Source organism: Achroia grisella, unplaced genomic scaffold (assembly GCF_030625045.1).
Source record: "Achroia grisella isolate CSIRO2021 unplaced genomic scaffold, CSIRO_AGI_Agris_v1 utg1062, whole genome shotgun sequence".
NCBI lineage: Eukaryota > Metazoa > Arthropoda > Insecta > Lepidoptera > Pyralidae > Achroia > Achroia grisella.
The window spans coordinates 60463-73522 of NW_026712566.1; the positions used below are offsets into that span (position 1 = coordinate 60463).

The 13060-nt window shown below is 30.7% G+C and overlaps 1 protein-coding gene across 1 annotated transcript; it reads right to left on the minus strand.

Annotated features, from left to right (window-relative positions):
* Positions 1 to 3261: 3261 nt before the first annotated feature.
* On the minus strand, positions 3262 to 10621 carry LOC131855326 (parapinopsin-like). Its single transcript, XM_059206583.1, has 7 exons — positions 10445 to 10621; positions 8560 to 8719; positions 6696 to 6891; positions 6323 to 6455; positions 4910 to 5050; positions 4460 to 4549; positions 3262 to 4280 (listed from the first exon to the last, which is right to left on the minus strand). The coding sequence occupies exons 1-7, from the start codon at positions 10619 to 10621 to the stop codon at positions 3447 to 3449; spliced, it is 1731 nt and encodes a 576-aa protein (XP_059062566.1). The 3' UTR covers positions 3262 to 3446.
* Between the last annotated feature and the right edge of the window lie 2439 nt (positions 10622 to 13060).

Below are 13060 nucleotides of genomic sequence, written 5' to 3' on the forward strand. Positions count from 1 at the left end.
TTAAGGAATGATAATAATGATAATTGTGTCAAAAATGTAATGTAACGACGGTCCAATTTAAGTATATTTCAATCAGTGCAAACTTTTTACATATCTTCAAATGTCTTGTCACACAAAGCACTACAAGAACTTTTGTAAAATGTTATGAATTGACAAATTTTTATTATATTCAAACAATAATCACTATATATAGGAATTGACACGACGGGCTACCAACAAGTGGATATTGAATTTTTTTATAACATTTGTAATAACAAGTAGATAAAATTTTCGATAAATTTACATTGTAACTGACTTTCTCTAATGAGTTCTCATTACTATTATTATTACTTTTAAATATTTTACGAAGTGATACATGAAGTTATTTTATTTTTGTAAATATAATTTTAATTTGCCAAAATTTGTTACCGTGACGAGAGGGAAAGAGAATTTTAGTAATTTATTAAAATTTCGTATGTACCGAAGTTTATGATTATGTAAATTTTATTGTTTTGTTCAGTATTGTATAAGCGTATAATATATTAATGTAATTATTATACCTACTTATAGAGTATTTAAATTAAATATGTGAAACTATGCAGACTTTTATTTTTAAATAACCCTAATGCATCCTGGTGAGCTTTGAATAGGCCTAACCATCCTCCAACCTGGGGTCAAAGTTGGATCGATGACCACACTGACAGTTTCGAAGTCCCCATCCTGTGGTCTAGGCATCCATGGCCTAGGTGGTCTAGCTGTAGGCCCCGCCTACTTCCGGGTTTGGTTCTTCGCAAGTTGAAAACATTTGTATTTATGGCAATGATCATTTGTATAGCCTGGGTATTTTCTTTGTATATTTAGTATTTATTTACAAAACAAATAATGTACTTATAAAACAACACAAATTACAAATAATGTCTAGAAGGCCTAACACAAGTTCTAACATCTCCTAGATGACACCGACTGAAGCTGATGACCACCCGATAGTAAGTGGTCACCGTTGCCTGTGTGTGTCATGTGACATAAGTTGCTATTCTAGTGTCCTAGCTCTTATGCCTAATTTCACTAAACGTACCGTACCTACAAAGCGAAACGGTTTAGGCTCAAAATAGGTGATACAATGATGCCACGCCGACTTCTTTTTACATAGTTTTATATTTTAGACTTGGAACCTACCTTGAATATTACCTACTACTTCGGGGGCGGCTATTGTTCGTAATGTGGACTATTGACCCGATTGCTCGCAATGTACCTATATACATATATCAGGTTGACCTTCACGCGGTTCCTCCTGGAAACTCATAATAAATTCCTAGTGATTTTGTCACGATAGGTTAACTGACTTGACCTCTTGTTTACCTTATCATCCTTCACTGCGTAAACCCTTAGCCCAGGCGGGTGCACCATTCCATTATCTTCCATAAAAAAAATTACTTCTTCAAAAAAGTCTCGAAAGCAACCTTACATATTATTTATTCAAGAAAATCTATCACACTAAATGGTTTGTGTTACTATTTTAATGAATTTTCCTATAATGAACTTCGTATATATATTATTTAGTACTGTTGATTATACGATTTGAGATAATTAGGTGAAGTCTTGCATAATGGACGGCGAAAATAGATAGTGAAATATAGTAGCTGCTATCTCGGGAAAGAGTGTAAACTTTCAAGCTTGTTAAGTTGACTATACAACCCAGCGCAAATTGGCAGACAGTACGACAGAATATTTTTTCTAGTAATTCACTAAATGACATTAATTTGTTGTGTACCTAATGTTTATATAGTAATAATAGCTAACCCACATAAAAATTCTTTGGCCGCATAAATTAATTAATAAGGCGTAATTGACACCTAGATGTATAAAAATACTTCTACGTTTTCTTTCTTCATTTACAAAAATTGGTCAAGTTGTTTTGGAGGAGTTATATAACAACTGACAAACGCTGTGAAGAGATTTTTATATATTAGAAGAAAAAATAGAGTAGAGTATAATCTAATTAGATATTTTGGTAATAGGAATTGCCGAGACATTCCTTTAGTAATTTAATATCATTTTACGTAAAAGAATCGTGTAACAAAATTACTAAGATTCTAATACATTTTATATATTATTGTTGTAGGCATTTGAAACCCAACATTTTTTATTAATATTAATATGTGTGTGTACCTTATTTATATTACGACCTACGATAACAATGAAGATTTTTATGTTATAACATACAATTACATCCCAGGATATTGTAATTCACAGAATATTTGGGTATAATTTATTATTAGAATATGAAGAAATTTTAATTTATGAGGGTTTACTATGAATACATGAACAGCTGTTAAGGTAATATTATGTTATCTGTGGTAATATATGAAAAAAATATTGTTATGAACCTAAAATACTTTTGCTCATTTGATTTGACATTTAAATTAGTATTAAAGAACGTTTATGAAATAAAATTTTACAAATCTTAACAAAATTGTTAATGCAGGTTGTTAAAAAAAATTACTAGGCTTATTATAGATTTCAGGCGATCTAAGAAGCGATCCAGAGCGCACCACCTCTATTTCGATATAGCCTCTGATTTTAGTGTTGTGAATTGGAAATTTTATTCTAATAATATTTTATACATTAGATATTTATAGGTAAAGAATCTTAATAATAACATTATAAACATTACAGATATTTTGACGAAACTTTACAATAATATATGTCTTACACATAAAATAACATATAGCTAAACTACAGTTTTTATTGAAATTTAACACGGACTTATGTTCTTATTTTTTTAATTAGGTTGACTGGTTTATGAAATACTGTTATATTCATTCATTAGCAGCTATTAGATTAACCGTCAGATTTATTTTGAAAAAAAATACCTTATCTATGTTTCTCCAACATATTTATATATTCAATCTATTTATAGAAATTCGCCACTAACATGAGGTCATGAAATTAATTACTACACAATATTAATTATCATTTATTTATTAAAGACAACTATGATTGAAAATATAACATTAATTACGACACGTAGGTATCTTATTTCTACTTATATTAAACAATTAGTCAATAAATATACGAATCATAGATTTCTAAACTACATACATCGGTTCATTTTATAAATCTAACGAAAATACATAATCATGATTTAGTTATTCCATAAAATATATATATCGTTTTTCAACTTTGGCATTCGTATTTATTATTACTTATCACAGACCTTACTATGACTTCCATTAAAAAGGCAGCACCTCTTTTCGATAACAATTCCCGAACATTGTAATACTCGTAATAGCTCTAGCTCTCTCACTAATAAAATTTACAATATTTGAATAGTGCATAAATATTTTTATTTTATTATTACAATATCTAAGACAAAATGAAAGAATGTTTTATTTAATTGATGCATTGATCCCAATTATTTTCAGTGACAATGATTCCCAATTAATTATTATTATTCAATTACGTAACTAATTATCATCATCGGTGCTATCATTATTTTGATTTTCAACGTTACACAGATACGTTTTAAACTGATTCGTGTTGTTATCAAATAATTTACCTATTACACTATCTTTGAAGAACCCTTTTGGTTGTATAATCGTTTCAAATTTACTCTCGACTGACATTTTTCTCTTTCTATTTTCGTATGAAACAATATTTAAATCCAGAGAGAAACTTGGTTTTATTTCTTTCTGTAAATTTATATTCTTGTATTCGTTGGTTTCTGCATTAATATTTTCGGTGCGATACATATCTTCTTTTAACGCATCAGTAACATGCTCTACGTAACCTTTATTGCCGTAAGCATTCGTATTGTCATCTGAGTCATTACTGTCATAATCTCGATTGCTATAATTTTTACTAAAAATCAAATGTTCTTTATCTATAATTGTAACACCAGGTGAACGTTTCTGGAATAACTTACACGATGGCCCGAAGAGCGGGAACTTTTTAGTGTTGTTACAACTATCTTCTTCATATATAGTATTGCCTGATTTTTCTACATCTGATGCGGACCGATTTTCTTGTATTGTACAAAGTTCGACATCTTTTTGGTAAGATCGGTTCTCTGTTTTGATACTTTCTGATAAATCATCATTGAAGATTATCTTTTTATCCTTGTTATGCTTTTTCGAAGATATAGATACCACAGTCTCAGTTGAGTTATATCGCGTAGTTCCTTCGTTCGTACCAGACCTCTTCTGTGTCGGCGACAATGTTGTATTGTTGTGACCTTTCTCAGATTTCGATTGATTTTTGTTATCATGCATTCCAAATATGCGTTTTATTGATTGACGAAACTAGAGCAAATAATATTAGACAAATAAAATAATATGATAATAATAATATGACAGCAGAAAGTGGTTCATGTAAAGATTTTTTAATTATATATACATATATAACATTTGAAATATAAAATTTAAAATATTATCTAATAGTAACATATATTTTTTAACATAATAACATTAAATATACTCACTTGGGTATTCATGCCAACATATATGAGGGGATCATAGCAAATTGAGCTTTTTGCCACCAGTGCTGGAATAACTCCGGCTCCTGGAGATATCTGTGACAAAATAACGATCAAAAAGATTAATCAGAAATGAAAATAATTATATTATTTAAGCTATTTAATGTTACTCCCACAGAAAATATAGATACAGAAAAATATTATTACAATGAACAAGACAAAGATTAACGGACAATCTTTACGTTACAGCAATTGTTTCCAGGTAATCTTAGCATGACTGCACTTGCGCTTGTGTAAGTAATAATAAAATAAACTTTATAAGGAAAATATTGTTAGATATACGTGTTTATAATTAGATATTAGTAACAACCAACAACATCGACAGGAAATTATATATGAACTTTCAGATCAATGCTTGTACGCTTGATGTAGTATGATTGATTTTATTATACTTACAATTCCTTCAGTAGCGAACTGCTCCATTAAAGCAAACAAGGAATATGGTGTCCATGCCACAGTGAAGGATATAATCATGATGAAGACCATGGCTGTAGCCCTTGTTTCCGCTCGGCTTACTCGTCCCAGTCGTTGCGAATTCTATAATGTTCATACTAAGTTAATATTTTACATAATTAGACTTTGCACAAAGTCGACTACGTGGATATTTCTGTTAGGTACTTATCTCTGGCGCCAAAACAGCTTACATTATATATTTGCATGCTGTGTTCCGTTCGAAGAATAAGATATGGGAGTAAAATTACAGGGCACGGAATAGTGACGCCGTCATTCAGAATGGCAATGCATGAGCGTTACCACAGGCGTTAACTCGATGTTTAATATTTTATATAGATTAATTAATATTCAGTTTTGAATTTTATTTTTATTTAAAAACAAATAATTATAGGAATTTTAAGTGCCTACCTACTGTGCGGTTTTATATTAGAAGGGGATTAGGTATTACTAATATCATCTATTAAATAACCTACTTCATATAATAAAAATCGAGCAATTTTAACATCCTAACACGATAAATTTATTTGTTGAACATATCGAGTAACGTTAGACGTTTACAATAATGTGTGATTTTATTTACACTTATTAAACAACTTATTATATAGTGTTTAAAATGACAATGGTAAATAATAATTAATTAATATTTCATTGCACAAAATACTAGTGCGTGGCGGTGTTTATGTTGATTCATACCTCATTATTAATGTGTACTGTGTGAATAGCACAATATTTACATAGTATATATGTATATAATATATTAGTTAATTATAATATTCACTCAAATATTCAAATAGGTAGCGTCGTATTCAGCCACCACACGTTAAAATATTATATATAACTATTTTAAATTTTTGTGATTTTTGCTATTTGGCAGTTTGTACCTACCTATTTATACAAAATCTTAAAAATGTACAGTTGAACAATATTTAAAGGTGCTATAAGCAAGTTTCTAGTTAAAAAACTATACAGGTATATATATAATTAAACAGCGATATAATATTAAATACTTTCCTTCATTCCACATTCCTAATATAAATGGAAAACACAAAGACCAGTACAAGAAATCATAGTAATGAATACAAATGTTTGTATCGTTTTTTTTTGGACTGTTTTAAAGCGGTAATTGTCCATATGGCCAATGGCCATAATTGACCTTTACTACTTTATGAAGGGTTTGTATCTTGCGAAAAATTGAAGTCGCGATTATTGGAAACAAGGCGGTGTGCTAAACTGCTAAACCCCCAGAGCCTTCTCTTCTAGATTTTTCTGTTTTATTTTTTCTAATACTATATAAACTTCACTAGGTCAGGTATGTCAATGTTCATTATTCTAAAGTGGCTTATAGCATCATGTTACCTTTTTCAGCGTTCTGATGATGTTGACATAGCTGTAAGTGATGACAGCAAGTGGAACTATTTGTCCTAATGCGAACAGGAACATAATATACGTGAGTGTATTCATAGATTGTTCATGCCAGTTCACCGAACAGCTGCAAATAAATAGATTCATACAGTTGTGAAGAGAAAATTAGTATTTGTATACGACAACAAACTGCTATAATTATTTTTATACATAAATAATGTTATACCCATATTGGTTATAGCTTACCTTAAGCAGCATTATCGTACATTTCTAAAAAGAATTCATATTCATAACAATAAGATAGTGGATGATAAAATAAAGTTCTAAACTAAAATAAAATCTTAATTTAAGATCTTGATATATTTACCTGATGTTAGCAGCTTCATTGACATAGTTTCCCCAACCCATTAGAGGCGGGGTAGTGAGCGCTAGTGAGTAGGTCCAAATAAATATTATGGATAAGATGGCTCCTCTTGAACTCAAATGTCTAGAACTGAGCGGTCGAGTCACCAGTATGTACCTCTCGAAGGATATAACAGTTAGCGTGGTGATTGAAGTAATACCTGAATGATAGGATTGTTTTAATCAACTATATATTAGACATGAGGTTTTTTTAGATAACAGTTTAAGGTAGTAACTCCCTTCAAAAACGAGCGCATGAAACGGAGCGATCACGTTACCAACATGTACTTATTATTTAGTTAGCAACTATGTACCAACCAACATGTACCAACATGTACTTATTATCTAGTATTAGTATTACAGTTAACGTCGTGATTGAAGTAATACCTGTGATTGATAGGATTGTTTTTATCAACTATATATTAGACATGAGGTTTTTTTAGATAACAGTTTAAGGTAGTAACTCCCTTCAAAAACAGCGCATGAAAAGCGATCACGTTACACATGTACTTATTATTTAGTTAGCAACTATGTACCAACCAACATGTACCAACATGTACTTATTATCTAGTATTAGTATTACAGTTAACGTCGTGATATAAGGTTTTTTTAGATAACAGTTTAAGGTAGTAATAAAAAACGAGCGCATGAAACGGAGCGATCACGTTACCAACATGTACTTATTATTTAGTTAGCAACTATGTACCAACCAACATGTACCAACATGTACTTATTATCTAGTATTAGTATTACAGTTAACGTCGTGATTGAAGTAATACCTGTGATTGATAGGGTTCTTTTTATCAACTATATATTAGACATGAGGTTTTTTAAGAGTTTAAGGTGGTAACTCCCTTCAAACACAAGTGCTTGAAACTAAGCTTCCAATACTTGTACTTTTCGAAGTATTACCCATTAAGATGTTACATTTACCGCCTTAATTGATGTAGTAAGTACCTGATTTGTATAGATTTATTCAAATAAATATTATGGATAAGATTTCTCTCTACGAACTTAAGTTTAAACACTAGACTCTTTTACACTAGAGCTTTTGTGCTGAAAAACTGTGCTGAATGCCACAAATGCTACAGTAATATGCCGAGCATAAATCTAGTCAGTGAATACTGCGACACAAGAACGTGGATTTACTTATTCACATACGTGTTTCTCTTTGTGTTTCTGTCTATTTATTGTTGTTCTTATCTTATCTTTTGTTTTATTTATAAATGTTAAAAAATTAACGATTTTCAATATTTTTTAATGTTTACTCACTAGTGTTAATTTATAGAAATTACTTCAATATCTATTTGTTTGAAGCGCTATAATACTTGGTCATTAAATGAGTTCTGGAATATACAAGTTATATAAGCGTTTAGTGGTTTATTTTTAATTTCAATTCTAAAGTTATAAAGGATTTCATTCTTTGTCAATTTATGTGTGTTTATAGACTGGAGAACTTTTAATATTACCGGAATTGAAGTATCGGTTGGATGCTTATTTATTAAAATGTCAAGTTTTTCATTTTCTTGTTGAGTCTGAATAAGGTCTTTTCAAACGTATATCCATTATAAAAAATATATTACGTTATTAAAATGTATATTAAAAGTGCGCAAAAAATAGCAACATTAAACAAATTACAAATAGTAAAAAAGCTGCGCGTATGTCATACAGATAGATAAAGTAAATCTGTCTATCTTCATCTGTATTTTTTTTATAAAAAATGACTAGATATATTCGATATTCTAAAATAATATTGCTCATTCGTTATCTTCACTATCCGATTACGCACTTTGCCTACATTCTGTGTTATTTCGAATATCATTCCTTACCTAATAAAGCCATAAAGAAACCATAGAGAACACACATGGTGTGGCCAAACACCCATCGATGGAACAGTGCGGAGATGAGTGTGAACGGATTCCCCAATACTGAGACGGAAAAATCGGAGCACACTAGGTTGAATAATATGATGTTCAAAGGTGTCCATAGCTGAGAACAATAAAAAAACAGTAAATAGTTATTTTCAAGCTATTTTAATGCTCCACCTGTGAAAGGAAACAGTAAATAGTTATTTTCAAGCTATTTTAATTCTCCACCTGTGAAAGGAAACAGTAAATAGTTATTTTCAAGCTATTTTAATTCTCCACCTGTGAAAGGAAACAGTAAATAGTTATTTTCAAGCTATTTTAATTCTCCACCTGTGAAAGGAAACAGTAAATAGTTATTTTCAAGCTATTTTAATGCTCCACCCGTGAAAGGAGTTATGGTGCAGCTGAAGACCGGCCTGACTGATACTACTTCAGTCTGATGGCACACTAGGGGTTCGAACTTCTGCTCAAGCCGTCGTGACATCGATCCTTGTTTGAATATATATTGGTTTTGATAATCTTTTAAACTTGATAGGTGTTTCGCGTAAGTAATATTAACAATGTTGGGATGGTGTAATTTTATGTAATCACAGAAATTGTTTTTTAGTTATATGGCTATTACTTGCTATAAATATTGCGTTACAAGGATTTTTTTTCTATTGCATGTAATATTTATTAATGTAATAATATGTTTGTTAGTTTAAACATTAATACAAAATCAGGATCTGATAAAATGAGTTCGGAGTAATTGAGGGATGTTTTCCAATATTATAGATATGTTATACATAATATTGGAAAACATTCCAGCTGGAAAGCTGATTAAGTTGTTTAGGTACCTGCCTATTTCAATCTGGCAATTATTGCCTGTCGATATTGACAACTGATGACGGTTTTTTGGTCGCCTGAACACCACTCACGTGTAATTATTGAAAGTTGTCTACCCACGTAAATATGTAACTTTGTACAAATTTAACACGAGACTTAGGTCTTAATTTTGAGTTAAAAATATTGTTTTTCCACGTGATAGTACTATTTTGATGCCAAATTTAATTACTATACAGTTCAGCCGTTTAGTCGTGAAATGGTAACCAACATATAGATACTCAAATTTATAATATTAGTATAGAATATGGATGGATTGTATTACAATTATTAGTGGAGCATTATGTAGCTGTAAGTCAATCCTGATCCATCTACTAATTAATACCTACATTATTCATAACTGTTAAACTTTTTCCCTTATTTAATATTAATGACTGTACAGAATCACATCAATGAGATTTATTATGGATTAACTGTATTCTATAATACTGCAATATCATTTACCTCCAGTTTATATGAAACAATGTTATAATGTGTGATATATTTTTTAAGGTAACTAGAATGGTATTAGAGTGGTATTATTCATTATTATTGTTTTTATTATTGAAAAGAATATTTGTAATTAAAATTATATCACTGCTAAAAAACAGTACAGCGTTATCGCACACAGGCATTGCAGTACAGCGTTATGCCTTTGTTCGCATAGCAGTACAGCGTTAATATATTACTATATGTATAAATTGGCCGTATATTATGTAGTACATTATTTACATGCTAAATTTATAAGAAGTATACAAATATAAATAGTAATGAATGATGAATGGATGGTAAATGGTAACCATCACCTATATACATGAAAAACACCACAATGTTCACATAAGTCCCCTGCCACTTCAACTTACAAATACGAAGAGCTATGTCGGTGACCCTAGTTCTCTGGCGAATTACTTCGTTTCGGATTTGATCCCTCAGAAAATCTCCAAGCATAACTCTTTCCATGATAATAAATATTTGGTATTATTACCTGTCTATCCTTGAACATCAGCAGTATCACCATCAAGTTTAGGAAGAATCCAAAGAAACCTATTAGAAATAATACAAAGGCAGACGCAACATAGCCCCACTTTGGCATTAACAGTGGGAAATCTTCTTCATATCCCTTTATAATTGTATAATTTATATTGTTACTAAACGAAGTCATCTTGGTTGCGTTTACACTTAAGATTACCAAGATCTACATTTTATTTAACAAATTTTACCACAATGATAATCTGAAAAAAAAATAGAAACGTTAACTACTTTTCTATTGCGTTCTAGAATATACTAGCAATGATGTATGGTTTCACTCGATGGTTTATGTTTAAAAAAATGGCGGCTACCTTCTTCCCTCACAACCTACCGCTTCACCCGCCGTGGTAATATTAGGTACCTACTTTTTTACCAAGTGTTCATTCTGATTATGAAAAATAGGAGCTACTTTAATAATATGCCTATTAATCGTTTCTCCAAGTAGTTTAGAACAGTATTTTTAAAGTAACAATGTCACAATGTTATGAAAAATTTTCCCTGGTTTACAAAGTAAATTATAGTGAGAACTAAAAAAAAGCGAGTACAAGTTGTTTGGTGGAGGAATATTCCATGTAATGATATAATAAAAATAAAATAAAATTACAACTCGTTACACTATACATTTTATTGGTGAAGACCTGGAATGCACTAGAAGAATGGGTATAATTTTATAAAAAGAAACAAAACAAGACCGCTATCTCTATGTTCTATGTTCCATTTTCAAAGTGATAATTTTATATTTAAGAAAAATAATGGCTATTTGCATTCGAAAACTTAAGACAAATTAAAAATGAAAATAATTCCATAAATCACTTTACAAATAAATGATGAATATTTGTGTAAAACATTAACATTTTCTCCGACTACAACAGTAGTGAAGAGAAAAGTTTTGTTTGTTTCAATTTGCTAGTTGCGCCGGATATTAATTGGAGATAATAAAACTTTTTAACTCAAGCAATCAGGACTCCCAGCTGTTTCTTTTAGTATGTGATTCTTCTGGAGAATCTAATTATTCTAGAGGAACACTTTCTCTGTAAATGGGCTTTGTATAAGAATTTTAACTGCTTGAAACTGTTATATATAGAGACGTATTACATAATAATATTAGAAACGCGAGAGTTTGTGAGTGTGGATGAATCGATAGATGTTTGTTACTCTTTCAGGCAAATCATGAATACAAATATTTGCACCGCGCCAAGAATCGAACCCGCGACCGGTCGAAAAGCGGTATGCTATTTGACTTACTAAGTTCAAATATTGGCTATATAGTTACAACTGTTGTCCCAGGTAGTCAGAAGTATTATATGTATAGTGTATAGACTTACAATTAAAAAAAAACTACATGAATTTATAAAAAAAAGTTAGTAAATAAACTACATACAGAGCCATGGTACAAAGTAACTGTACCTATATTTTTTCTTAAGGCTCTCATTCCTTGCCGGCTTTTGACTCGACTCTTCAATCTCGCTTTTACCATATGTAATTGCATGCCCAGTTTTCCGCCTTCTATTTTATTGTGGGTATATCATCATTACCATGACATTCTCATCTTATCGTAAATTTATTGATGGCAGCTGTTTAGCACACTGTTTTAATTCCGATGGTCGCGGGTTCGATTTCTCGCACGATGAAAACATGTATTCATGAGTATGTTTATTTTTATTGGTCTGAATGTTTTCTCCGTATATTATGTACGTACTTAGAATTTTTTTAAAGTATTTATATTAGTCGTCTAGTACTCATAACACAAGCTCTGATTTACTTGGAATAAGATGGTGCTGTGTGAATTGCCAGGGTTATTATTAATTATTTCGAGATTTCAATCAATCAATCGGGGGTCGTCGGCAACTACGATTGCCCATACAAGATCGCCATTCGAGAAACTTTCTTCCGTCTTCCGCATAGGGGTATGAATGAACATGAGCTATATGACCGGTACAATCGCTATCTCTACTTATTGGTATTTTAGTCGCATCATTATACTATTTAGACTTTTATCTTTGTGGTATATTGGATGAGGAAATGACTTGATAGATGTCATTAATAGGAGCAATGTAATGTAAAAATATATCTACTTGTATAATACATACATGAATTACATTTTTTTTATTACATTATAATGTAATAAAAAAAATGTATATATAATTTTGCATATTTCCGAGTTAAATTATTTATATTGTCATAGCATTCATCAGAATATTGATTGATCCTTTTTGTTCGGTTTCAAATTGTTTCCACGAATTCCAGCTATTACACACACTCGCTTTTGTCAAACAGGACTTCCTGTATTACGTTACACATATATAATATATAAATAAATAAATAACCAGGGACTAATTGTACACATTGCCATCTAGACCCACGGTAAGCAGAGTTTGTGTTATGGGTACTAGACCAGACCACTGAAATAAATACTTAGATATTTTTTTTGTAAATACATACGTAATATACCTACATAGAAAAGAGTAAAAGACCCAGATCGATACAAATAACCATACTAATGAATACAAATGTTTGCACTATGCGAGGAATCGAACCCGCGACCATCGGAAGTAAAGTAGTGTGCTAATCC

Bases quoted from the DNA above. Each gene is read 5' to 3' on its own strand.
- LOC131855326 (XM_059206583.1), bottom strand. From the start codon at position 10,621: ATGACTTCGTTTAGTAACAATATAAATTATACAATTATAAAGGGATAT. The intron at 8,720-10,444 runs GTAATAATACCA...TATTGTTCTCAG, and splicing joins TGATGTTCAAGGATAGACAG to CTATGGACACCTTTGAACAT. The intron at 4,550-4,909 runs GTAAGTATAATA...ATTTTGTCACAG, and splicing joins AGTTCGCTACTGAAGGAATT to ATATCTCCAGGAGCCGGAGT.